Source organism: Aulonocara sp. 'chitande type north' Nkhata Bay, linkage group LG20 (assembly GCF_057382095.1).
Source record: "Aulonocara sp. 'chitande type north' Nkhata Bay isolate Kocher_YH1m ecotype deep benthic linkage group LG20, A_spYH_male_GT1.1, whole genome shotgun sequence".
Lineage (NCBI taxonomy): Eukaryota > Metazoa > Chordata > Actinopteri > Cichliformes > Cichlidae > Aulonocara > Aulonocara sp. 'chitande type north' Nkhata Bay.
In genome coordinates, this window is record NC_141363.1 from 7,889,057 (window position 1) to 7,915,880 (window position 26,824).

The window sequence follows — 26,824 nt, forward strand, 5'->3', positions numbered from 1 at the left end:
TTGACCGTAGTGTAGCAGTGGTCCAGTGTCCTTTCACCCCTGGTGGGGCAGGTGATGTGTTGATAAAAGTTCGGCGCTGCGCGTTTGAGGTTGGCGCTATTAAAGTCCCCCATCACAATAAGCGCAGCGTCCCGGTGTTGTGTCTGGTGCTGTGTGAGTGCCTCATGCAGCTCGCATAAGGCGGTGACCGTGTCCGCTTGTGGTGGAATATAAACGGCACTTACAATGACCGATGTAAATTCCCGAGGTAGATAAAAAGGACGACACATGATGGACAGTAGTTCCAGATTTGGTGTGCAGGAGCGTGTGAGAGGAACAACGTTCGCACTGTTGCACCAGTTGTTGTTCACCATTAAACACACGCCGCCTCCCCTTGACTTCCCCGAGTCCCGTGTCCTGTCCATGCGGTGAACCGAGAAGAACTCGGCCGGCTGGATGGCGTGGTCCGGCACCGCTGGGTTCAGCCATGTCTCGGTGAAGCAGAGGAGATTGCAGTCCCGAATGTCTCTCTGGAACTTTATCCTGGCCCTGAGGTCGTCAAGCTTGTTCTCCAGTGACTGGACGTTGGCGAGCAGGATGCTAGGCAGAGGTGTGCGGTGTGCACGAGCTCTCAGCCTGTTCCTGACGCCGGCTCGCTTCCCTCTAGGCCGCCGCCGCTTCCCTTTGTTCTCCCTCGAGATCTCACTCGGCCAGCTCGGATCCGGAGTTAAAAACTTCGAATTGTGAGTACATTGTATACCAATAGAAACAAGAGTGTCACTGTCATACCTAATGTACCCAATGGTGATGATTTTGCCGATTTAGAAACGCTGAAAACTAACTTAAAAAACAAAGACAAAGAAAAAGTGGTCGGAGCAGTCGTGACGGCAGCCGACCTCACCGGCGCCATCTTAAATGAAAATACTGAGCTTATCGTTGATCAGCTTGGATTGTGTAGATCACAAATCTTTTGGTCTGAATCTTTTTTTATTTAATTCTTATAATATCCATCGTGACTCTCTTTTTCATCAGTGGAACTCTGTCCCAGTCTGCTCCACCACCGGGAGATTCTCCGCTGTCCACGATGTCTTCACTGTGGATGCCATGTTTGTGTCTTATCTATCGTAGGTCCTGCAGGGAAATGGTGTGACTATGTCTCTCATCATACCGTCCCTCATTGGACTTGATAAAACCTTGGAGAATTGTGTCACCAACTACACCCACTTCTGCAAGGCCCTGCGCACAGGCCTCTACACACACTTCCCGCCAGTGATTCACCAGAAGAACATGATACTAGCTGCTGTGCTGGATCCTAGGATCAAACTGCAGGTACCAAATTAGGCCAGAAGCATAGCGGACTTCTGTAGATTTATATTTAATTGAATATGCGTGTTGAGTAGATATAGGAAAAAAATGTGTGTACATTTAAAACAACCATTTTTTTTGCAGCCGTTTTCTGATGACAACCAGGATGAACAGAATGATTTCCTAACACCTCCGTCAAAATCTGAGGCTCGCAGCATTGTTGAGTCCACATTAGAAAACATGGAAGCCTCAACATTTCCTACTGTTGAGGCAGAGAAAGATCAGACAGGCAGTGGGCTGGAGCACGATGTGAAAGAAGAAAGCCAGACAGATGGCGTGATGGACACTTGTGCTGGCAGCTCAGACAACAACTGTCCTGAAATCAGTGAAAACGACCTCAAGAGGAAGTCCATCTTCAACTTCCTTCAGCCTCCTGCAAAGACTCTAAAGATGTCAGAGTTCGACGTGTACCTGTCTGAACGGCTGTGGGAAAGCAACTCTACTCTTCAGTACTGGAAATGTGCTTCTCGATTCCCGAAGCTCCAAGGCCTCGCCAAGAAGCTGCTGGCGGTGCCCGCCACATCTGGAGGTTTTGACCGTTTCAGTCCGATGGCTGCGTGCATTGTGAAAGCAAAAAGGAACCGCTTGCCACCTCACCCCACAGAGAGACTGCTACTATACAAAAACTCTGTAAAAGTGAAGACTGTTAAAAAGCCCAGTCGGGCTGCTAAACACTGATGGATAACAGCTGAGTGTGGCAGAGCTTGCACAGCATTAAACAGAAACTCTGCCTCTACTTTTAAAAACTGTGCCATACGCTAAGAAGGAGGGTGAACTGCTAATACCTCTTATATTGTAGCAAATGAATCAGCTGACTCTTTCTTCCTAGAACGCATTTGCTGGTCTGCATTAAAAAAACAAAACAACAAGTCCTGTGTTACAGCTGGTTTCATCAGTTTGTTAAAGGGACGCATTCTGGTCAATGATCCTCACAGCTTCATCCTCACAGAGCCCATTTAATAATGGGCTCTGCAGAGGAGCTAAAGAAGAGTCCAGCATGTTGCTCTGACTGTGTAACTCCTAAAGGTACAGTAACGGCAACATTGCCTAGTGACTGATCAGGCCAGCTACAACTACACATGTTTCTTTTCCAAATATTTATTTATAAGTGACTTATGTATGTATGTATGTATATATATGTATATATTGTACTATTCTTAGTCAGCGTATTGTCTGTCTTGTCTTAATGTTGGTTTAAAATGGAGCACTGTAACAAAAAATAATTTCCCCCAGGGATCAATAAAGTATTCTGATTCTGATTCTGATTCTGATTTCTGTTTCTCATATAAACCATCTCAGTGACTTCAGCAGAGATATTTTGTTAGTCAGGGTAAATACAAGGATTAGCTACCGAACATGTGCTTTTGCTCAATGTCTGACTGCGAGTGACTGAGAATGTGTTTACTTTAAAAAATGAAATATGTATTTGGCCACAGTAACTAAAGGTTCGCTAACTAAAAACTAACTAAAATGTAGCTTTAAAAATAGCTGAGAACAGCCTATTTTAATAACCTCACTCCACTTCCTGCCACTGTACAAAAATGAAGCCAAAATTCCCTTTTCATGGGGACTGCCATCACTTTGTATTTTTGAAGCCAGTGTGTGCGTAGTAGTGAATAAAAGCAGATCAAAAGTACTCAAATACAACCACTTGTACACATCAAAAGAAAAATTCAGTTCACATCAATTTTATTTGTGCCAATTTTAAAACTTTAGGGTAACATCCCTACAATAACGCAGAGATTGTAGGGATGTTAACTTGCAATATTATATAATATTGCAAGTTAACATCCCTACAATAATGCAGAGAAAACCCAACAATCCGAAGATCCCCTATGAGCAAGCACTTGGCGACAGTGGGAAGGAAAAACTCCCTTTTAATAGGAAGAAACCTTCAGTAGAACCAGGCTCAGTGAGGGGCGGCCATCTACCTCGACCGGTTGGGGGTGATGAAGCGACATAGATGAAATGCATGTCACTTCCTCACACATGCAGAGATGTCCTTATTGTCTTACATTTATGATGTTATAGCAAATACAGCCGCTCCTGGGTTACGGATGTAATATACCCTCAGGATGGGCGGGTATTAAATTTTTTTCTGATATTGTCTCTTTGTGATTTATTTTGACTTTGGAAACAAAGAAATAGATATTTTTTAACCAGCTTAAAAGCTGATTATTTCTTTGGGGTCAGTGTGAGAACTGGTAGGAGGATTTTTTAGATGTGGTTGGGTTTGGCTGAAGGCCGGCGCTTGAGTAGTTTTGCACCAGGATTGTATACTCTACGTAGAGTTGACTGGGAAATAAGTTCAGGTGAATGGGGATGAAACATTTCTTCTTCTGCCTTGGGAGTAACAGTGGACTTGAGGTTGAGTGAGCTCCTAGACTCAGACTGCTTCTTTGAGTTGTCTACAGTTTTAGACCGGGCCCTAGTGGAAATAGGAGGTAGCAGGCCACGCACTGCTTTTAGCTTACTGTCATATGTGGTAAGCTTGTTACCCTTTTTACCCTTAAGGTCTCTAATTTCTTTCTGTTGTTCTTTCAGCTCATTGTCGCCTTTGGATGGAAAGTATTCCACATTACTCAGGTCAAATCTCACCTTTTTCCGGGCTATTTGTTCATCCCCATCCTTTCTTTGCTGCTCTGGGGAGGCTTTTTTCTCGACTTGCACAGTGTGGCCGAGCGTGTCATAAAGTCCCTTCAGCTGTTGCAGCAGATCGTCATTTTCTTTTTTCTGTACTGCATTCTTTTGTCGTTGAATGCCAATGTCAGTTTCCAGTTCTTCTATTACTTGCTCAAGCTTAAATACTGTGTGTTTGGACTTTGTCAGAGCTTTCTCAACCTCTTCTTTGTCCTCCACAGTTTGCGTCAACTTTGACTTCACTGTGAAGAGGTTGTCATTTGCAGAGCTAAGCTGTTTCTCGTGTTCTTTCTTTTGTTCTGCCTGCTGCAGTTTGATAATGTCCAGCTCAGTCTTTACAGCATTATAGCTGGTCTTAGCATTGGCAAGGTCTACGTTTGTCTCTTGGAGTTCTTGAGCCTTTTCTTTGATTTTATTCTGAAGTGTCTTTATAGTGTCTCTAGCTGTATAGAGTTTGTTCTCAATGCAGAACTTTGTCTCAGAAAGGAGCACTTTATCAGACCTAAGATTTTCACGTCTCTTTATCTCCAGTTCCAGATCGTTTTCTGCTTTGCTAAGAGCAGTTTTCAGACGGGCTATGTTATTTTCTTGGGATGAAATTTTCTTCCCAGACTCCTGCGTCTCATTTTCAAATATAATTATTTGCTTAGTTTTAACCTCAAGGCAGTTTTCCAGACGGTCGATAGTAAAACGTTGCCTTGCCAGCTCCTTTATCTGACTTTCAGATTCCAGGACTTTAGCTTTTAACTCTTTCCTCAACGTTATGTTGTTACATTCCTTCTCCCTAAGACGTACTTTCAGTTCATCATTTTTCTTTGTCAGTTGGTTTTTCTCATCTATTGCCCAGCGCTTTCCCGCTTTATACTCCTCATTTTGTCTTTGACACTTTTTAAGTTCAGCCTGTAGTTTCTCTTTTTCTTCTTCCACACTTTTAACTTTCTGTTGACGGCAGTACACCTCCCCAGGTAGTGTAAGAAGCTCGTCTATCCTTCTTTCAAGGAAGTCATTACGATGAATGTACTTCTCATTGTTCTGAATCTCAGTCTGAAGCTGCTCATTTTGTTTCTGCAGTTCTTTAAGTGTTTCATTTTTTTCCTCAGTCGTCTTGCTTAGCTTCATCTTGAGTTCTTGTTTTTCCTGCTCATTTTTGATTTTAAGGACAACCAGAGATTCCACCTCCTTTTCTTTCTTGTCCCGCATCGTTTTTTCAGTGGCACACTTATTTTCAAGGTGTTTGATTGCCTTATGAAGAGCCCGAATTTTTGCCTCATATTTGTTTGTGAGATCTACATTCTGTGACTCTGCGGACCTTAGCTGGGATTTGGTTTCCAGCAAAACATTTTCCATTTTTTCCATCTTTTCATCTTTGGATTCCTCTGTCATCTTCGCAACCAGTTCCTGTTCTTCTTTCAAAGATGCCTCAAGACTTGAAATCTTACAATTCTTTTCATCGATTTCCTCAAGCTGAAGTTTTTCAGCTTGTTTGTAATTTTCTATCTCATATCTGAGCACCTGCATTTCTTTGGACTCCTCTTTCATCTTCGCAACCAGTTCCTGCTCTTCTTTCAAAGATGCCTCAAGACTTGAAATCTTACAATTCTTTTCATCGATTTCCTCCAACTGAAGCTTTTCAGCTTGTTTGTACTTTTCTATCTCATTTCTGAGCATCTGCATTTCTTTGGACTCCTCTTTCATCTTTGCAACCAGTCCCTGCTCTTCTTTCAAAGATGCCTCAAGACTTGAAATCCTACAATTCTTCTCTTGGATTTCCTCAAGCTGACGTTTTTCAGCTTGTTTGTAATTTTCTATCTCATTTCTGAGCATCTGCATATCAAAGTAGCTTAGGGAGCTCATTTTGAAATGAATGTATTTAGTTTAGTTTATACGACGTGTTATTCTGTGTTTGAAAAATGATCTACTCAATGAGACAAAGTGTTCGCAAGTGGAAACTGTTAGTTCAGAACTATAGCGATCTATGGGTTCAAGGTATGTACTCGAGGGATATTTATAGGCTCTGACTCCGCCCCCAGAACTGTCTTCAAAGGAGTTCAAGTGACGTTATCGCCGAACGTCGTGACATTCAAAGGACAGTCTATTATGATGTCATTTTGTACCAGAATGGGTTCAATTTGATATTGTGTCTTTGCAAGTTTGTTCAACTTGCATTGCGATTTCTTTTTTTAGCAGACTTTAGCGATCCTTCTACTTGGGCTGTCTTCAAGTTTAAGGTATCTGTCGTTTCCCACCGTATCCCGCCCCGATCGATCCATTTATGTACGAGCCCATCCGCCCCCGGATCCGTTCATCGGGGCTCATCGCTACTGTTGTAGTCACTTGTCCGGAGCTAACAACAGCTGTTGAGCTGACTATTAAGCTAACATTATGCCCGCTAGTGTTACGTGTCCTACAAGTCACACTTTTTCTGTGATAAACAGTTGAATTAAATTCTTACAGCGTATGAGAGGTTGGCAGCGTCAAAACATTAGCAATAGGTGACAATAACGAGTGCTGGAGGATTTATTTAGTTATTTATTTAGATCCATTTCTTCAGTATAAGAAGCCATACTATCAGAACACCGCAATACAGATACAACTAATAGGCTACTTATTCTGCAGAAAAACTTTCACCATTTGTGCTTAAGAGTATATGAATTTATATGACTACTGCTTATGTTGAAGATTAAGCTCAGTTTTAATATTTCATGTCATTCTATAATGATCATAGCGTATGCAGAGATGACACATATTTGTCCATTTTAATATTCAGCTGAGCATGAATGGAATGTCAGAGTGGTGTCTGACAGTATATATGTATGTTATTATAATGAACACAGTGTATATATGTATGAATGTTTGATTCAAAGATAAGATTAGACATTTAAAATAAATGAATAACAAACAAAAATCTAGCAGGTTGAGCACTGTGTGAAGCAGGAAACATTCAAGCAGATGAAAAATATATTAAATGAAAATACTGAGCTTATCGTTGATCAGCTTGGATTGTGTAGATCACAAATCTTTTGGTCTGAATCTTTTTTTATTTAATTCTTATAATATCCATCGTGACTCTCTTTTTCATCAGTGGAACTCTGTCCCAGTCTGCTCCACCACCGGGAGATTCTCCGCTGTCCACGATGTCTTCACTGTGGATGCCATGTTTGTGTCTTATCTATCGTAGGTCCTGCAGGGAAATGGTGTGACTATGTCTCTCATCATACCGTCCCTCATTGGACTTGATAAAACCTTGGAGAATTGTGTCACCAACTACACCCACTTCTGCAAGGCCCTGCGCACAGGCCTCTACACACACTTCCAGCCAGTGATTCACCAGAAGGACATGATACTAGCTGCTGTGCTGGATCCTAGGATCAAACTGCAGGTACCAAATTAGGCCAGAAGCATAGCGGACTTCTGTAGATTTATATTTAATTGAATATGCGTGTTGAGTAGATATAGGAAAAAAATGTGTGTACATTTAAAACAACCATTTTTTTTGCAGCCGTTTTCTGATGACAACCAGGATGAACAGAATGATTTCCTAACACCTCCGTCAAAATCTGAGGCTCGCAGCATTGTTGAGTCCACATTAGAAAACATGGAAGCCTCAACATTTCCTACTGTTGAGGCAGAGAAAGATCAGACAGGCAGTGGGCTGGAGCACGATGTGAAAGAAGAAAGCCAGACAGATGGCGTGATGGACACTTGTGCTGGCAGCTCAGACAACAACTGTCCTGAAATCAGTGAAAACGACCTCAAGAGGAAGTCCATCTTCAACTTCCTTCAGCCTCCTGCAAAGACTCTAAAGATGTCAGAGTTTGACGTGTACCTGTCTGAACCGCTGTGGGAAAGCAACTCTACTCTTCAGTACTGGAAATGTGCTTCTCGATTCCCGAAGCTCCAAGGCCTCGCCAAGAAGCTGCTGGCGGTGCCCGCCACATCTGGAGGTTTTGACCGTTTCAGTCCGATGGCTGCGTGCATTGTGAAAGCAAAAAGGAACCGCTTGCCACCTCACCCCACAGAGAGACTGCTACTATACAAAAACTCTGTAAAAGTGAAGACTGTTAAAAAGCCCAGTCGGGCTGCTAAACACTGATGGATAACAGCTGAGTGTGGCAGAGCTTGCACAGCATTAAACAGAAACTCTGCCTCTACTTTTAAAAACTGTGCCATACGCTAAGAAGGAGGGTGAACTGCTAATACCTCTTATATTGTAGCAAATGAATCAGCTGACTCTTTCTTCCTAGAACGCATTTGCTGGTCTGCATTAAAAAAACAAAACAACAAGTCCTGTGTTACAGCTGGTTTCATCAGTTTGTTAAAGGGACGCATTCTGGTCAATGATCCTCACAGCTTCATCCTCACAGAGCCCATTTAATAATGGGCTCTGCAGAGGAGCTAAAGAAGAGTCCAGCATGTTGCTCTGACTGTGTAACTCCTAAAGGTACAGTAACGGCAACATTGCCTAGTGACTGATCAGGCCAGCTACAACTACACATGTTTCTTTTCCAAATATTTATTTATAAGTGACTTATGTATGTATGTATGTATATATATGTATATATTGTACTATTCTTAGTCAGCGTATTGTCTGTCTTGTCTTAATGTTGGTTTAAAATGGAGCACTGTAACAAAAAATAATTTCCCCCAGGGATCAATAAAGTATTCTGATTCTGATTCTGATTTCTGTTTCTCATATAAACCATCTCAGTGACTTCAGCAGAGATATTTTGTTAGTCAGGGTAAATACAAGGATTAGCTACCGAACATGTGCTTTTGCTCAATGTCTGACTGCGAGTGACTGAGAATGTGTTTACTTTAAAAAATGAAATATGTATTTGGCCACAGTAACTAAAGGTTCGCTAACTAAAAACTAACTAAAATGTAGCTTTAAAAATAGCTGAGAACAGCCTATTTTAATAACCTCACTCCACTTCCTGCCACTGTACAAAAATGAAGCCAAAATTCCCTTTTCATGGGGACTGCCATCACTTTGTATTTTTGAAGCCAGTGTGTGCGTAGTAGTGAATAAAAGCAGATCAAAAGTACTCAAATACAACCACTTGTACACATCAAAAGAAAAATTCAGTTCACATCAATTTTATTTGTGCCAATTTTAAAACTTTAGGGTAACATCCCTACAATAACGCAGAGATTGTAGGGATGTTAACTTGCAATATTATATAATATTGCAAGTTAACATCCCTACAATAATGCAGAGAAAACCCAACAATCCGAAGATCCCCTATGAGCAAGCACTTGGCGACAGTGGGAAGGAAAAACTCCCTTTTAATAGGAAGAAACCTTCAGTAGAACCAGGCTCAGTGAGGGGCGGCCATCTACCTCGACCGGTTGGGGGTGATGAAGCGACATAGATGAAATGCATGTCACTTCCTCACACATGCAGAGATGTCCTTATTGTCTTACATTTATGATGTTATAGCAAATACAGCCTCTCCTGGGTTACGGATGTAATATACCCTCAGGATGGGCGGGTATTAAATTTTTTTCTGATATTGTCTCTTTGTGATTTATTTTGACTTTGGAAACAAAGAAATAGATATTTTTTAACCAGCTTAAAAGCTGATTATTTCTTTGGGGTCAGTGTGAGAACTGGTAGGAGGATTTTTTAGATGTGGTTGGGTTTGGCTGAAGGCCGGCGCTTGAGTAGTTTTGCACCAGGATTGTATACTCTACGTAGAGTTGACTGGGAAGTAAGTTCAGGTGAATGGGGATGAAACATTTCTTCTTCTGCCTTGGGAGTAACAGTGGACTTGAGGTTGAGTGAGCTCCTAGACTCAGACTGCTTCTTTGAGTTGTCTACAGTTTTAGACCGGGCCCTAGTGGAAATAGGAGGTAGCAGGCCATGCACTGCTTTTAGCTTACTGTCATATGTGGTAAGCTTGTTACCCTTTTTACCCTTAAGGTCTCTAATTTCTTTCTGTTGTTCTTTCAGCTCATTGTCGCCTTTGGATGGAAAGTATTCCACATTACTCAGGTCAAATCTCACCTTTTTCCGGGCTATTTGTTCATCCCCATCCTTTCTTTGCTGCTCTGGGGAGGCTTTTTTCTCGACTTGCACAGTGCGGCCGAGCGTGTCATAAAGTCCCTTCAGCTGTTGCAGCAGATCGTCATTTTCTTTTTTCTGTACTGCATTCTTTTGTCGTTGAATGCCAATGTCAGTTTCCAGTTCTTCTATTACTTGCTCAAGCTTAAATACTGTGTGTTTGGACTTTGTCAGAGCTTTCTCAACCTCTTCTTTGTCCTCCACAGTTTGCGTCAACTTTGACTTCACTGTGAAGAGGTTGTCATTTGCAGAGCTAAGCTGTTTCTCGTGTTCTTTCTTTTGTTCTGCCTGCTGCAGTTTGATAATGTCCAGCTCAGTCTTTACAGCATTATAGCTGGTCTTAGCATTGGCAAGGTCTACGTTTGTCTCTTGGAGTTCTTGAGCCTTTTCTTTGATTTTATTCTGAAGTGTCTTTATAGTGTCTCTAGCTGTATAGAGTTCGTTCTCAATGCAGAACTTTGTCTCAGAAAGGAGCACTTTATCAGACCTAAGATTTTCACGTCTCTTTATCTCCAGTTCCAGATCGTTTTCTGCTTTGCTAAGAGCAGTTTTCAGACGGGCTATGTTATTTTCTTGGGATGAAATTTTCTTCCCAGGTTCCTGCGTCTCATTTTCAAATATAATTATTTGCTTAGTTTTAACCTCAAGGCAGTTTTCCAGACGGTCGATAGTAAAACGTTGCCTTGCCAGCTCCTTTATCTGACTTTCAGATTCCAGGACTTTAGCTTTTAACTCTTTCCTCAACGTTATGTTGTTACATTCCTTCTCCCTAAGACGTACTTTCAGTTCATCATTTTTCTTTGTCAGTTGGTTTTTCTCATCTATTGCCCAGCGCTTTCCCGCTTTATACTCCTCATTTTGTCTTTGACACTTTTTAAGTTCAGCCTGTAGTTTCTCTTTTTCTTCTTCCACACTTTTAACTTTCTGTTGACGGCAGTACACCTCCCCAGGTAGTGTAAGAAGCTCGTCTATCCTTCTTTCAAGGAAGTCATTACGATGAATGTACTTCTCATTGTTCTGAATCTCAGTCTGAAGCTGCTCATTTTGTTTCTGCAGTTCTTTAAGTGTTTCATTTTTTTCCTCAGTCGTCTTGCTTAGCTTCATCTTGAGTTCTTGTTTTTCCTGCTCATTTTTGATTTTAAGGACAACCAGAGATTCCACCTCCTTTTCTTTCTTGTCCCGCATCGTTTTTTCAGTGGCACACTTATTTTCAAGGTGTTTGATTGCCTTATGAAGAGCCCGAATTTTTGCCTCATATTTGTTTGTGAGATCTACATTCTGTGACTCTGCGGACCTTAGCTGGGATTTGGTTTCCAGCAAAACATTTTCCATTTTTTCCATCTTTTCATCTTTGGATTCCTCTGTCATCTTCGCAACCAGTTCCTGTTCTTCTTTCAAAGATGCCTCAAGACTTGAAATCTTACAATTCTTTTCATCGATTTCCTCAAGCTGAAGTTTTTCAGCTTGTTTGTAATTTTCTATCTCATATCTGAGCACCTGCATTTCTTTGGACTCCTCTTTCATCTTCGCAACCAGTTCCTGCTCTTCTTTCAAAGATGCCTCAAGACTTGAAATCTTACAATTCTTTTCATCGATTTCCTCCAACTGAAGCTTTTCAGCTTGTTTGTACTTTTCTATCTCATTTCCGAGCACCTGCATTTCTTTGGACTCCTCTTTCATCTTTGCAACCAGTCCCTGCTCTTCTTTCAAAGATGCCTCAAGACTTGAAATCCTACAATTCTTTTCTTGGATTTCCTCAAGCTGAAGTTTTTCAGCTTGTTTGTAATTTTCTATCTCATTTCTGAGCATCTGCATATCAAAGTAGCTTAGGGAGCTCATTTTGAAATGAATGTATTTAGTTTAGTTTATACGACGTGTTATTCTGTGTTTGAAAAATGATCTACTCAATGAGACAAAGTGTTCGCAAGTGGAAACTGTTAGTTCAGAACTATAGCGATCTATGGGTTCAAGGTATGTACTCGAGGGATATTTATAGGCTCTGACTCCGCCCCCAGAACTGTCTTCAAAGGAGTTCAAGTGACGTTATCGCCGAACGTTGTGACATTCAAAGGACAGTCTATTATGATGTCATTTTGTACCAGAATGGGTTCAATTTGATATTGTGTCTTTGCAAGTTTGTTCAACTTGCATTGCGATTTCTTTTTTTAGCAGACTTTAGCGATCCTTCTACTTGGGCTGTCTTCAAGTTTAAGGTATCTGTCGTTTCCCACCGTATCCCGCCCCGATCGATCCATTTATGTACGAGCCCATCCGCCCCCGGATCCGTTCATCGGGGCTCATCGCTACTGTTGTAGTCACTTGTCCGGAGCTAACAACAGCTGTTGAGCTGACTATTAAGCTAACATTATGCCCGCTAGTGTTACGTGTCCTACAAGTCACACTTTTTCTGTGATAAACAGTTGAATTAAATTCTTACAGCGTATGAGAGGTTGGCAGCGTCAAAACATTAGCAATAGGTGACAATAACGAGTGCTGGAGGATTTATTTAGTTATTTATTTAGATCCATTTCTTCAGTATAAGAAGCCATACTATCAGAACACCGCAATACAGATACAACTAATAGGCTACTTATTCTGCAGAAAAACTTTCACCATTTGTGCTTAAGAGTATATGAATTTATATGACTACTGCTTATGTTGAAGATTAAGCTCAGTTTTAATATTTCATGTCATTCTATAATGATCATAGCGTATGCAGAGATGACACATATTTGTCCATTTTAATATTCAGCTGAGCATGAATGGAATGTCAGAGTGGTGTCTGACAGTATATATGTATGTTATTATAATGAACACAGTGTATATATGTATGAATGTTTGATTCAAAGATAAGATTAGACATTTAAAATAAATGAATAACAAACAAAAATCTAGCAGGTTGAGCACTGTGTGAAGCAGGAAACATTCAAGCAGATGAAAAATATATTAAATGAAAATACTGAGCTTATCGTTGATCAGCTTGGATTGTGTAGATCACAAATCTTTTGGTCTGAATCTTTTTTTATTTAATTCTTATAATATCCATCGTGACTCTCTTTTTCATCAGTGGAACTCTGTCCCAGTCTGCTCCACCACCGGGAGATTCTCCGCTGTCCACGATGTCTTCACTGTGGATGCCATGTTTGTGTCTTATCTATCGTAGGTCCTGCAGGGAAATGGTGTGACTATGTCTCTCATCATACCGTCCCTCATTGGACTTGATAAAACCTTGGAGAATTGTGTCACCAACTACACCCACTTCTGCAAGGCCCTGCGCACAGGCCTCTACACACACTTCCAGCCAGTGATTCACCAGAAGGACATGATACTAGCTGCTGTGCTGGATCCTAGGATCAAACTGCAGGTACCAAATTAGGCCAGAAGCATAGCGGACTTCTGTAGATTTATATTTAATTGAATATGCGTGTTGAGTAGATATAGGAAAAAAATGTGTGTACATTTAAAACAACCATTTTTTTTGCAGCCGTTTTCTGATGACAACCAGGATGAACAGAATGATTTCCTAACACCTCCGTCAAAATCTGAGGCTCGCAGCATTGTTGAGTCCACATTAGAAAACATGGAAGCCTCAACATTTCCTACTGTTGAGGCAGAGAAAGATCAGACAGGCAGTGGGCTGGAGCACGATGTGAAAGAAGAAAGCCAGACAGATGGCGTGATGGACACTTGTGCTGGCAGCTCAGACAACAACTGTCCTGAAATCAGTGAAAACGACCTCAAGAGGAAGTCCATCTTCAACTTCCTTCAGCCTCCTGCAAAGACTCTAAAGATGTCAGAGTTTGACGTGTACCTGTCTGAACCGCTGTGGGAAAGCAACTCTACTCTTCAGTACTGGAAATGTGCTTCTCGATTCCCGAAGCTCCAAGGCCTCGCCAAGAAGCTGCTGGCGGTGCCCGCCACATCTGGAGGTTTTGACCGTTTCAGTCCGATGGCTGCGTGCATTGTGAAAGCAAAAAGGAACCGCTTGCCACCTCACCCCACAGAGAGACTGCTACTATACAAAAACTCTGTAAAAGTGAAGACTGTTAAAAAGCCCAGTCGGGCTGCTAAACACTGATGGATAACAGCTGAGTGTGGCAGAGCTTGCACAGCATTAAACAGAAACTCTGCCTCTACTTTTAAAAACTGTGCCATACGCTAAGAAGGAGGGTGAACTGCTAATACCTCTTATATTGTAGCAAATGAATCAGCTGACTCTTTCTTCCTAGAACGCATTTGCTGGTCTGCATTAAAAAAACAAAACAACAAGTCCTGTGTTACAGCTGGTTTCATCAGTTTGTTAAAGGGACGCATTCTGGTCAATGATCCTCACAGCTTCATCCTCACAGAGCCCATTTAATAATGGGCTCTGCAGAGGAGCTAAAGAAGAGTCCAGCATGTTGCTCTGACTGTGTAACTCCTAAAGGTACAGTAACGGCAACATTGCCTAGTGACTGATCAGGCCAGCTACAACTACACATGTTTCTTTTCCAAATATTTATTTATAAGTGACTTATGTATGTATGTATGTATATATATGTATATATTGTACTATTCTTAGTCAGCGTATTGTCTGTCTTGTCTTAATGTTGGTTTAAAATGGAGCACTGTAACAAAAAATAATTTCCCCCAGGGATCAATAAAGTATTCTGATTCTGATTCTGATTTCTGTTTCTCATATAAACCATCTCAGTGACTTCAGCAGAGATATTTTGTTAGTCAGGGTAAATACAAGGATTAGCTACCGAACATGTGCTTTTGCTCAATGTCTGACTGCGAGTGACTGAGAATGTGTTTACTTTAAAAAATGAAATATGTATTTGGCCACAGTAACTAAAGGTTCGCTAACTAAAAACTAACTAAAATGTAGCTTTAAAAATAGCTGAGAACAGCCTATTTTAATAACCTCACTCCACTTCCTGCCACTGTACAAAAATGAAGCCAAAATTCCCTTTTCATGGGGACTGCCATCACTTTGTATTTTTGAAGCCAGTGTGTGCGTAGTAGTGAATAAAAGCAGATCAAAAGTACTCAAATACAACCACTTGTACACATCAAAAGAAAAATTCAGTTCACATCAATTTTATTTGTGCCAATTTTAAAACTTTAGGGTAACATCCCTACAATAACGCAGAGATTGTAGGGATGTTAACTTGCAATATTATATAATATTGCAAGTTAACATCCCTACAATAATGCAGAGAAAACCCAACAATCCGAAGATCCCCTATGAGCAAGCACTTGGCGACAGTGGGAAGGAAAAACTCCCTTTTAATAGGAAGAAACCTTCAGTAGAACCAGGCTCAGTGAGGGGCGGCCATCTACCTCGACCGGTTGGGGGTGATGAAGCGACATAGATGAAATGCATGTCACTTCCTCACACATGCAGAGATGTCCTTATTGTCTTACATTTATGATGTTATAGCAAATACAGCCTCTCCTGGGTTACGGATGTAATATACCCTCAGGATGGGCGGGTATTAAATTTTTTTCTGATATTGTCTCTTTGTGATTTATTTTGACTTTGGAAACAAAGAAATAGATATTTTTTAACCAGCTTAAAAGCTGATTATTTCTTTGGGGTCAGTGTGAGAACTGGTAGGAGGATTTTTTAGATGTGGTTGGGTTTGGCTGAAGGCCGGCGCTTGAGTAGTTTTGCACCAGGATTGTATACTCTACGTAGAGTTGACTGGGAAGTAAGTTCAGGTGAATGGGGATGAAACATTTCTTCTTCTGCCTTGGGAGTAACAGTGGACTTGAGGTTGAGTGAGCTCCTAGACTCAGACTGCTTCTTTGAGTTGTCTACAGTTTTAGACCGGGCCCTAGTGGAAATAGGAGGTAGCAGGCCATGCACTGCTTTTAGCTTACTGTCATATGTGGTAAGCTTGTTACCCTTTTTACCCTTAAGGTCTCTAATTTCTTTCTGTTGTTCTTTCAGCTCATTGTCGCCTTTGGATGGAAAGTATTCCACATTACTCAGGTCAAATCTCACCTTTTTCCGGGCTATTTGTTCATCCCCATCCTTTCTTTGCTGCTCTGGGGAGGCTTTTTTCTCGACTTGCACAGTGCGGCCGAGCGTGTCATAAAGTCCCTTCAGCTGTTGCAGCAGATCGTCATTTTCTTTTTTCTGTACTGCATTCTTTTGTCGTTGAATGCCAATGTCAGTTTCCAGTTCTTCTATTACTTGCTCAAGCTTAAATACTGTGTGTTTGGACTTTGTCAGAGCTTTCTCAACCTCTTCTTTGTCCTCCACAGTTTGCGTCAACTTTGACTTCACTGTGAAGAGGTTGTCATTTGCAGAGCTAAGCTGTTTCTCGTGTTCTTTCTTTTGTTCTGCCTGCTGCAGTTTGATAATGTCCAGCTCAGTCTTTACAGCATTATAGCTGGTCTTAGCATTGGCAAGGTCTACGTTTGTCTCTTGGAGTTCTTGAGCCTTTTCTTTGATTTTATTCTGAAGTGTCTTTATAGTGTCTCTAGCTGTATAGAGTTCGTTCTCAATGCAGAACTTTGTCTCAGAAAGGAGCACTTTATCAGACCTAAGATTTTCACGTCTCTTTATCTCCAGTTCCAGATCGTTTTCTGCTTTGCTAAGAGCAGTTTTCAGACGGGCTATGTTATTTTCTTGGGATGAAATTTTCTTCCCAGGTTCCTGCGTCTCATTTTCAAATATAATTATTTGCTTAGTTTTAACCTCAAGGCAGTTTTCCAGACGGTCGATAGTAAAACGTTGCCTTGCCAGCTCCTTTATCTGACTTTCAGATTCCAGGACTTTAGCTTTTAACTCTTTCCTCAACGTTATGTTGTTACATTCCTTCTCCCTAAGACGTACTTTCAGTTCATCATTTTTCTTTGTCAGTTGGTTTTTCTCATCTATTGCCCAGCGCTTTCCCGCTTTATACTCCTCATTTTGTCTTTGACACTTTTTAAGTTCAGCCTGTAGTTTCTCTTTTTCTTCTTCCACACTTTTAACTTTCTGTTGACGGCAGTACACCTCCCCAGGTAGTGTAAGAAGCTCGTCTATCCTTCTTTCAAGGAAGTCATTACGATGAATGTACTTCTCATTGTTCTGAATCTCAGTCTGAAGCTGCTCATTTTGTTTCTGCAGTTCTTTAAGTGTTTCATTTTTTTCCTCAGTCGTCTTGCTTAGCTTCATCTTGAGTTCTTGTTTTTCCTGCTCATTTTTGATTTTAAGGACAACCAGAGATTCCACCTCCTTTTCTTTCTTGTCCCGCATCGTTTTTTCAGTGGCACACTTATTTTCAAGGTGTTTGATTGCCTTATGAAGAGCCCGAATTTTTGCCTCATATTTGTTTGTGAGATCTACATTCTGTGACTCTGCGGACCTTAGCTGGGATTTGGTTTCCAGCAAAACATTTTCCATTTTTTCCATCTTTTCATCTTTGGATTCCTCTGTCATCTTCGCAACCAGTTCCTGTTCTTCTTTCAAAGATGCCTCAAGACTTGAAATCTTACAATTCTTTTCATCGATTTCCTCAAGCTGAAGTTTTTCAGCTTGTTTGTAATTTTCTATCTCATATCTGAGCACCTGCATTTCTTTGGACTCCTCTTTCATCTTCGCAACCAGTTCCTGCTCTTCTTTCAAAGATGCCTCAAGACTTGAAATCTTACAATTCTTTTCATCGATTTCCTCCAACTGAAGCTTTTCAGCTTGTTTGTACTTTTCTATCTCATTTCCGAGCACCTGCATTTCTTTGGACTCCTCTTTCATCTTTGCAACCAGTCCCTGCTCTTCTTTCAAAGATGCCTCAAGACTTGAAATCCTACAATTCTTTTCTTGGATTTCCTCAAGCTGAAGTTTTTCAGCTTGTTTGTAATTTTCTATCTCATTTCTGAGCATCTGCATATCAAAGTAGCTTAGGGAGCTCATTTTGAAATGAATGTATTTAGTTTAGTTTATACGACGTGTTATTCTGTGTTTGAAAAATGATCTACTCAATGAGACAAAGTGTTCGCAAGTGGAAACTGTTAGTTCAGAACTATAGCGATCTATGGGTTCAAGGTATGTACTCGAGGGATATTTATAGGCTCTGACTCCGCCCCCAGAACTGTCTTCAAAGGAGTTCAAGTGACGTTATCGCCGAACGTTGTGACATTCAAAGGACAGTCTATTATGATGTCATTTTGTACCAGAATGGGTTCAATTTGATATTGTGTCTTTGCAAGTTTGTTCAACTTGCATTGCGATTTCTTTTTTTAGCAGACTTTAGCGATCCTTCTACTTGGGCTGTCTTCAAGTTTAAGGTATCTGTCGTTTCCCACCGTATCCCGCCCCGATCGATCCATTTATGTACGAGCCCATCCGCCCCCGGATCCGTTCATCGGGGCTCATCGCTACTGTTGTAGTCACTTGTCCGGAGCTAACAACAGCTGTTGAGCTGACTATTAAGCTAACATTATGCCCGCTAGTGTTACGTGTCCTACAAGTCACACTTTTTCTGTGATAAACAGTTGAATTAAATTCTTACAGCGTATGAGAGGTTGGCAGCGTCAAAACATTAGCAATAGGTGACAATAACGAGTGCTGGAGGATTTATTTAGTTATTTATTTAGATCCATTTCTTCAGTATAAGAAGCCATACTATCAGAACACCGCAATACAGATACAACTAATAGGCTACTTATTCTGCAGAAAAACTTTCACCATTTGTGCTTAAGAGTATATGAATTTATATGACTACTGCTTATGTTGAAGATTAAGCTCAGTTTTAATATTTCATGTCATTCTATAATGATCATAGCGTATGCAGAGATGACACATATTTGTCCATTTTAATATTCAGCTGAGCATGAATGGAATGTCAGAGTGGTGTCTGACAGTATATATGTATGTTATTATAATGAACACAGTGTATATATGTATGAATGTTTGATTCAAAGATAAGATTAGACATTTAAAATAAATGAATAACAAACAAAAATCTAGCAGGTTGAGCACTGTGTGAAGCAGGAAACATTCAAGCAGATGAAAAATATATTAAATGAAAATACTGAGCTTATCGTTGATCAGCTTGGATTGTGTAGATCACAAATCTTTTGGTCTGAATCTTTTTTTATTTAATTCTTATAATATCCATCGTGACTCTCTTTTTCATCAGTGGAACTCTGTCCCAGTCTGCTCCACCACCGGGAGATTCTCCGCTGTCCACGATGTCTTCACTGTGGATGCCATGTTTGTGTCTTATCTATCGTAGGTCCTGCAGGGAAATGGTGTGACTATGTCTCTCATCATACCGTCCCTCATTGGACTTGATAAAACCTTGGAGAATTGTGTCACCAACTACACCCACTTCTGCAAGGCCCTGCGCACAGGCCTCTACACACACTTCCAGCCAGTGATTCACCAGAAGGACATGATACTAGCTGCTGTGCTGGATCCTAGGATCAAACTGCAGGTACCAAATTAGGCCAGAAGCATAGCGGACTTCTGTAGATTTATATTTAATTGAATATGCGTGTTGAGTAGATATAGGAAAAAAATGTGTGTACATTTAAAACAACCATTTTTTTTGCAGCCGTTTTCTGATGACAACCAGGATGAACAGAATGATTTCCTAACACCTCCGTCAAAATCTGAGGCTCGCAGCATTGTTGAGTCCACATTAGAAAACATGGAAGCCTCAACATTTCCTACTGTTGAGGCAGAGAAAGATCAGACAGGCAGTGGGCTGGAGCACGATGTGAAAGAAGAAAGCCAGACAGATGGCGTGATGGATACTTGTGCTGGCAGCTCAGACAACAACTGTCCTGAAATCAGTGAAAACGACCTCAAGAGGAAGTCCATCTTCAACTTCCTTCAGCCTCCTGCAAAGACTCTAAAGATGTCAGAGTTCGACGTGTACCTGTCTGAACCGCTGTGGGAAAGCAACTCTACTCTTCAGTACTGGAAATGTGCTTCTCGATTCCCGAAGCTCCAAGGCCTCGCCAAGAAGCTGCTGGCGGTGCCCGCCACATCTGGAGGTTTTGACCGTTTCAGTCCGATGGCTGCGTGCATTGTGAAAGCAAAAAGGAACCGCTTGCCACCTCACCCCACAGAGAGACTGCTACTATACAAAAACTCTGTAAAAGTGAAGACTGTTAAAAAGCCCAGTCGGGCTGCTAAACACTGATGGATAACAGCTGAGTGTGGCAGAGGTTTCACAGCATTAAACAGAAACTCTGCCTCTACTTTTAAAAACTGTGCCATACGCTAAGAAGGAGGGTGAACTGCTAATACCTCTTATATTGTAGCAAATGAATCAGCTGACTCTTTCTTCCTAGAACGCATTTGCTGGTCTGCATTAAAAAAACAAAACAACAAGTCCTGTGTTACAGCTGGTTTCATCAGTTTGTTAAAGGGACGCATTCTGGTCAATGATCCTCACAGCTTCATCCTCACAGAGCCCATTTAATAATGGGCTCTGCAGAGGAGCTAAAGAAGAGTCCAGCATGTTGCTCTGACTGTGTAACTCCTAAAGGTACAGTAACGGCAACATTGCCTAGTGACTGATCAGGCCAGCTACAACTACACATGTTTCTTTTCCAAATATTTATTTATAAGTGACTTATGTATGTATGTATGTATATATATGTATATATTGTACTATTCTTAGTCAGCGTATTGTCTGTCTTGTCTTAATGTTGGTTTAAAATGGAGCACTGTAACAAAAAATAATTTCCCCCAGGGATCAATAAAGTATTCTGATTCTGATTCTGATTTCTGTTTCTCATATAAACCATCTCAGTGACTTCAGCAGAGATATTTTGTTAGTCAGGGTAAATACAAGGATTAGCTACCGAACATGTGCTTTTGCTCAATGTCTGACTGCGAGTGACTGAGAATGTGTTTACTTTAAAAAATGAAATATGTATTTGGCCACAGTAACTAAAGGTTCGCTAACTAAAAACTAACTAAAATGTAGCTTTAAAAATAGCTGAGAACAGCCTATTTTAATAACCTCACTCCACTTCCTGCCACTGTACAAAAATGAAGCCAAAATTCCCTTTTCATGGGGACTGCCATCACTTTGTATTTTTGAAGCCAGTGTGTGCGTAGTAGTGAATAAAAGCAGATCAAAAGTACTCAAATACAACCACTTGTACACATCAAAAGAAAAATTCAGTTCACATCAATTTTATTTGTGCCAATTTTAAAACTTTAGGGTAACATCCCTACAATAACGCAGAGATTGTAGGGATGTTAACTTGCAATATTATATAATATTGCAAGTTAACATCCCTACAATAATGCAGAGAAAACCCAACAATCCGAAGATCCCCTATGAGCAAGCACTTGGCGACAGTGGGAAGGAAAAACTCCCTTTTAATAGGAAGAAACCTTCAGTAGAACCAGGCTCAGTGAGGGGCGGCCATCTACCTCGACCGGTTGGGGGTGATGAAGCGACATAGATGAAATGCATGTCACTTCCTCACACATGCAGAGATGTCCTTATTGTCTTACATTTATGATGTTATAGCAAATACAGCCGCTCCTGGGTTACGGATGTAATATACCCTCAGGATGGGCGGGTATTAAATTTTTTTCTGATATTGTCTCTTTGTGATTTATTTTGACTTTGGAAACAAAGAAATAGATATTTTTTAACCAGCTTAAAAGCTGATTATTTCTTTGGGGTCAGTGTGAGAACTGGTAGGAGGATTTTTTAGATGTGGTTGGGTTTGGCTGAAGGCCGGCGCTTGAGTAGTTTTGCACCAGGATTGTATACTCTACGTAGAGTTGACTGGGAAGTAAGTTCAGGTGAATGGGGATGAAACATTTCTTCTTCTGCCTTGGGAGTAACAGTGGACTTGAGGTTGAGTGAGCTCCTAGACTCAGACTGCTTCTTTGAGTTGTCTACAGTTTTAGACCGGGCCCTAGTGGAAATAGGAGGTAGCAGGCCATGCACTGCTTTTAGCTTACTGTCATATGTGGTAAGCTTGTTACCCTTTTTACCCTTAAGGTCTCTAATTTCTTTCTGTTGTTCTTTCAGCTCATTGTCGCCTTTGGATGGAAAGTATTCCGCATTACTCAGGTCAAATCTCACCTTTTTCCGGGCTATTTGTTCATCCCCATCCTTTCTTTGCTGCTCTGGGGAGGCTTTTTTCTCGACTTGCACAGTGCGGCCGAGCGTGTCATAAAGTCCCTTCAGCTGTTGCAGCAGATCGTCATTTTCTTTTTTCTGTACTGCATTCTTTTGTCGTTGAATGCCAATGTCAGTTTCCAGTTCTTCTATTACTTGCTCAAGCTTAAATACTGTGTGTTTGGACTTTGTCAGAGCTTTCTCAACCTCTTCTTTGTCCTCCACAGTTTGCGTCAACTTTGACTTCACTGTGAAGAGGTTGTCATTTGCAGAGCTAAGCTGTTTCTCGTGTTCTTTCTTTTGTTCTGCCTGCTGCAGTTTGATAATGTCCAGCTCAGTCTTTACAGCATTATAGCTGGTCTTAGCATTGGCAAGGTCTACGTTTGTCTCTTGGAGTTCTTGAGCCTTTTCTTTGATTTTATTCTGAAGTGTCTTTATAGTGTCTCTAGCTGTATAGAGTTCGTTCTCAATGCAGAACTTTGTCTCAGAAAGGAGCACTTTATCAGACCTAAGATTTTCACGTCTCTTTATCTCCAGTTCCAGATCGTTTTCTGCTTTGCTAAGAGCAGTTTTCAGACGGGCTATGTTATTTTCTTGGGATGAAATTTTCTTCCCAGGTTCCTGCGTCTCATTTTCAAATATAATTATTTGCTTAGTTTTAACCTCAAGGCAGTTTTCCAGACGGTCGATAGTAAAACGTTGCCTTGCCAGCTCCTTTATCTGACTTTCAGATTCCAGGACTTTAGCTTTTAACTCTTTCCTCAACGTTATGTTGTTACATTCCTTCTCCCTAAGACGTACTTTCAGTTCATCATTTTTCTTTGTCAGTTGGTTTTTCTCATCTATTGCCCAGCGCTTTCCCGCTTTATACTCCTCATTTTGTCTTTGACACTTTTTAAGTTCAGCCTGTAGTTTCTCTTTTTCTTCTTCCACACTTTTAACTTTCTGTTGACGGCAGTACACCTCCCCAGGTAGTGTAAGAAGCTCGTCTATCCTTCTTTCAAGGAAGTCATTACGATGAATGTACTTCTCATTGTTCTGAATCTCAGTCTGAAGCTGCTCATTTTGTTTCTGCAGTTCTTTAAGTGTTTCATTTTTTTCCTCAGTCGTCTTGCTTAGCTTCATCTTGAGTTCTTGTTTTTCCTGCTCATTTTTGATTTTAAGGACAACCAGAGATTCCACCTCCTTTTCTTTCTTGTCCCGCATCGTTTTTTCAGTGGCACACTTATTTTCAAGGTGTTTGATTGCCTTATGAAGAGCCCGAATTTTTGCCTCATATTTGTTTGTGAGATCTACATTCTGTGACTCTGCGGACCTTAGCTGGGATTTGGTTTCCAGCAAAACATTTTCCATTTTTTCCATCTTTTCATCTTTGGATTCCTCTGTCATCTTCGCAACCAGTTCCTGTTCTTCTTTCAAAGATGCCTCAAGACTTGAAATCTTACAATTCTTTTCATCGATTTCCTCAAGCTGAAGTTTTTCAGCTTGTTTGTACTTTTCTATCTCATATCTGAGCACCTGCATTTCTTTGGACTCCTCTTTCATCTTCGCAACCAGTCCCTGCTCTTCTTTCAAAGATGCCTCAAGACTTGAAATCCTACAATTCTTTTCTTGGATTTCCTCAAGCTGAAGTTTTTTAGCTTGTTTGTAATTTTCTATCTCATTTCTGAGCATCTGCATATCAAAGTAGCTTAGGGAGCTCATTTTGAAATGAATGTATTTAGTTTAGTTTATACGACGTGTTATTCTGTGTTTGAAAAATGATCTACTCAATGAGACAAAGTGTTCGCAAGTGGAAACTGTTAGTTCAGAACTATAGCGATCTATGGGTTCAAGGTATGTACTCGAGGGATATTTATAGGCTCTGACTCCGCCCCCAGAACTGTCTTCAAAGGAGTTCAAGTGACGTTATCGCCGAACGTCGTGACATTCAAAGGACAGTCTATTATGATGTCATTTTGTACCAGAATGGGTTCAATTTGATATTGTGTCTTTGCAAGTTTGTTCAACTTGCATTGCGATTTCTTTTTTTAGCAGACTTTAGCGATCCTTCTACTTGGGCTGTCTTCAAGTTTAAGGTATCTGTCGTTTCCCACCGTATCCCGCCCCGATCGATCCATTTATGTACGAGCCCATCCGCCCCCGGATCCGTTCATCGGGGCTCATCGCTACTGTTGTAGTCACTTGTCCGGAGCTAACAACAGCTGTTGAGCTGACTATTAAGCTAACATTATGCCCGCTAGTGTTACGTGTCCTACAAGCAGTGTTGGGTAAGTTACTTTAAAATAGTAACTTAGTTACATTACTAGTTACTTCTCTCAAAAGTAACTCAGTTACTTCAAGTTACTCGTTACTTTCAAAGTAACTAGTTACTAGGGAAAGTAACTTTGGTTTTACTCAGAATTCTCTTGTTAATGTGTTTCTTCCATAACTTTGCCAGTCTTCTAGCTTGCTTACTTGCCACAAGTGCACTGTGCCACCTACCAATAGAAAGGATATGATAACGTGCATATTTCCACGAGAGAAATCCCACGCCTGGACCGTCATTGACTGCTGCCATGATTCTAGCCTACGTCACAGAGTCATGTGCGCCTTTTACATCCAACACAAAAACTGCAGTCGTGGTGCTTTCGATTGTACTCAGAACTCAGAAATTCTGCCTTCTGAATAGGAAGATGTAGGTAACACCAGACTGCAGATGAGCTGCATACAGGGCTGGACTGGGAAAGAAAATTGGCCCGGGCATTTTGACTAGAAACTGGCCCACCATTATAGGAAAAATCATAAAGCCTTTGAATGAAAACAAACACTGTTGTGACAGTGATGTTCACTGTTTTGATGGTATATATGCATCAATCTATCAATCGTTTGTTGTAAGATTCAGATAATTATTTTTTAAAAGCTAGACATTTTAAATGAGAATAAGAAAGAAAAGTATTTCTTTGTGCCCCCCATTCCCTGTTAATGCCCTACATGCCCCCTTGGCCACACTTTGCTAGATCCGCACCTGCACAGTTACCAGCTGTCAGCTACCTAAAAAAGGATCCTGGGGTTATTTGTCTCTCAGAAACAGTTCATAACTTCCCTTCAACTCATTCATGTCATCTAAAAGGTAAACCTGTTTCTCCATCACCTGCTCAGCTCTGATGATCCAGTAAGGACATCTCCTGGTTTCATCTTCATGTTTCCCTCTCACCAGATAACCAAACCATATCATGACCAGCAGCTTTTTTTTACAGCTGTGGCTCCAGCAAACATCAGCTGATACTAGAAATTAATATTAAATAAATTCTAACAATAGCTGATCAAGCTTAAACGTGCTGCTGTTGTTTAGCGCGACATCCGCTGGTTTCCTCTTTCGGCGCAAAGTGGGCGATAAACAAACAAGAGAGCCGATCAGCTGATCATTGATCAGTTTTCATGATTGAAGTAGAAACGGGAGAGGGAGGGGGAGGGAATGAGAGAAGAAGAGGCAGCTGTGCAGCGTAAAGACACAGAATAACTCCAGCTTTGTGCCTTTTTCATTGTAGCTGAATTACGGGACAAACTGTTCCTTTTCACCTCAATAAGAAACGCGTAATATTTTCTCTGAATACCAGACGGGACGGTTGGCAACTCTAATAACTTATGAACAAAATAAGGTTCAACATCATTAACTTCATAGCACCACCCAGCTGTATAGAAACTCCGTCATGCTAGCTAGCACGCAGTACGGAAAAAGTCAGAATAACGAAAATAAACTCCACCTAAGCTTGGTTTATATCTGACCCAGAGAGACTGCAGGTCATAACTTCTTACCTGAAGTTCAGTTCACACTTGGACCGGCGGCCGCCTCGGGTCTCTTTTCCTTCTGCGTCCCTTTTCCTTCATCCACCTGCTGCCTCCACCACTTGCTAATGTTACTGAATCTGTGGAAACTCCGCGATGCCACCACACGAAGTAACGAGTAACGACCCTATCTAAATCCCAGTAACGAGTAACGCGTTCCTGATTTTGGCATAATAACTAGTTACCGTGCTCGTTACCACAATAATAACGTAGTTACTGTAACGCGTTACTTAATAACGCGTTAGTCCCAACACTGCCTACAAGTCACACTTTTTCTGTGATAAACAGTTGAATTAAATTCTTACAGCGTATGAGAGGTTGGCAGCGTCAAAACATTAGCAATAGGTGACAATAACGAGTGCTGGAGGATTTATTTAGTTATTTATTTAGATCCATTTCTTCAGTATAAGAAGCCATACTATCAGAACACCGCAATACAGATACAACTAATAGGCTACTTATTCTGCAGAAAAACTTTCACCATTTGTGCTTAAGAGTATATGAATTTATATGACTACTGCTTATGTTGAAGATTAAGCTCAGTTTTAATATTTCATGTCATTCTATAATGATCATAGCGTATGCAGAGATGACACATATTTGTCCATTTTAATATTCAGCTGAGCATGAATGGAATGTCAGAGTGGTGTCTGACAGTATATATGTATGTTATTATAATGAACACAGTGTATATATGTATGAATGTTTGATTCAAAGATAAGATTAGACATTTAAAATAAATGAATAACAAACAAAAATCTAGCAGGTTGAGCACTGTGTGAAGCAGGAAACATTCAAGCAGATGAAAAATATATTAAATGAAAATACTGAGCTTATCGTTGATCAGCTTGGATTGTGTAGATCACAAATC

The 26,824-nt window shown here is 40.8% G+C and overlaps 8 protein-coding genes across 8 annotated transcripts; 4 read left to right on the forward strand and 4 right to left on the reverse strand.

The window, feature by feature from the left end:
• The first annotated feature begins 1,131 nt into the window (after positions 1 to 1,131).
• LOC147305100 (uncharacterized) lies at positions 1,132 to 2,022 on the forward strand. The gene is made up of 2 exons (XM_086279036.1): positions 1,132 to 1,308; positions 1,429 to 2,022. The coding sequence occupies exons 1-2, from the start codon at positions 1,132 to 1,134 to the stop codon at positions 2,020 to 2,022; spliced, it is 771 nt and encodes a 256-aa protein (XP_086135162.1).
• A 1,106-nt stretch (positions 2,023 to 3,128) lies between these two features.
• On the reverse strand, positions 3,129 to 5,915 carry LOC147305101 (uncharacterized). Its single transcript, XM_086277596.1, has one exon. The coding sequence runs from the start codon at positions 5,836 to 5,838 to the stop codon at positions 3,562 to 3,564; it is 2,277 nt and encodes a 758-aa protein (XP_086133722.1). The 5' UTR covers positions 5,839 to 5,915; the 3' UTR covers positions 3,129 to 3,561.
• Positions 5,916 to 7,168: 1,253 nt separating this feature from the next.
• On the forward strand, positions 7,169 to 8,077 carry LOC147305102 (uncharacterized). Its single transcript, XM_086279027.1, has 2 exons — positions 7,169 to 7,363; positions 7,484 to 8,077. The coding sequence occupies exons 1-2, from the start codon at positions 7,187 to 7,189 to the stop codon at positions 8,075 to 8,077; spliced, it is 771 nt and encodes a 256-aa protein (XP_086135153.1). The 5' UTR covers positions 7,169 to 7,186.
• Positions 8,078 to 9,524: 1,447 nt separating this feature from the next.
• Positions 9,525 to 11,964, reverse strand: LOC147305103 (uncharacterized). The gene has a single exon (XM_086277613.1). The coding sequence runs from the start codon at positions 11,885 to 11,887 to the stop codon at positions 9,611 to 9,613; it is 2,277 nt and encodes a 758-aa protein (XP_086133739.1). The 5' UTR covers positions 11,888 to 11,964; the 3' UTR covers positions 9,525 to 9,610.
• A 1,253-nt stretch (positions 11,965 to 13,217) lies between these two features.
• LOC147305104 (uncharacterized) lies at positions 13,218 to 14,126 on the forward strand. Its single transcript, XM_086279026.1, has 2 exons — positions 13,218 to 13,412; positions 13,533 to 14,126. Exons 1-2 carry the CDS (start codon positions 13,236 to 13,238, stop codon positions 14,124 to 14,126), a joined length of 771 nt encoding a protein of 256 aa, XP_086135152.1. The 5' UTR covers positions 13,218 to 13,235.
• Positions 14,127 to 15,573: 1,447 nt separating this feature from the next.
• On the reverse strand, positions 15,574 to 18,013 carry LOC147305105 (uncharacterized). The gene has a single exon (XM_086277614.1). It carries the CDS (start codon positions 17,934 to 17,936, stop codon positions 15,660 to 15,662), a length of 2,277 nt encoding a protein of 758 aa, XP_086133740.1. The 5' UTR covers positions 17,937 to 18,013; the 3' UTR covers positions 15,574 to 15,659.
• A 1,253-nt stretch (positions 18,014 to 19,266) lies between these two features.
• Positions 19,267 to 20,175, forward strand: LOC147305106 (uncharacterized). Its single transcript, XM_086279025.1, has 2 exons — positions 19,267 to 19,461; positions 19,582 to 20,175. Exons 1-2 carry the CDS (start codon positions 19,285 to 19,287, stop codon positions 20,173 to 20,175), a joined length of 771 nt encoding a protein of 256 aa, XP_086135151.1. The 5' UTR covers positions 19,267 to 19,284.
• Positions 20,176 to 21,275: 1,100 nt separating this feature from the next.
• LOC147305107 (uncharacterized) lies at positions 21,276 to 23,906 on the reverse strand. Its single transcript, XM_086277531.1, has one exon. It carries the CDS (start codon positions 23,827 to 23,829, stop codon positions 21,709 to 21,711), a length of 2,121 nt encoding a protein of 706 aa, XP_086133657.1. The 5' UTR covers positions 23,830 to 23,906; the 3' UTR covers positions 21,276 to 21,708.
• Positions 23,907 to 26,824: the final 2,918 nt, after the last annotated feature.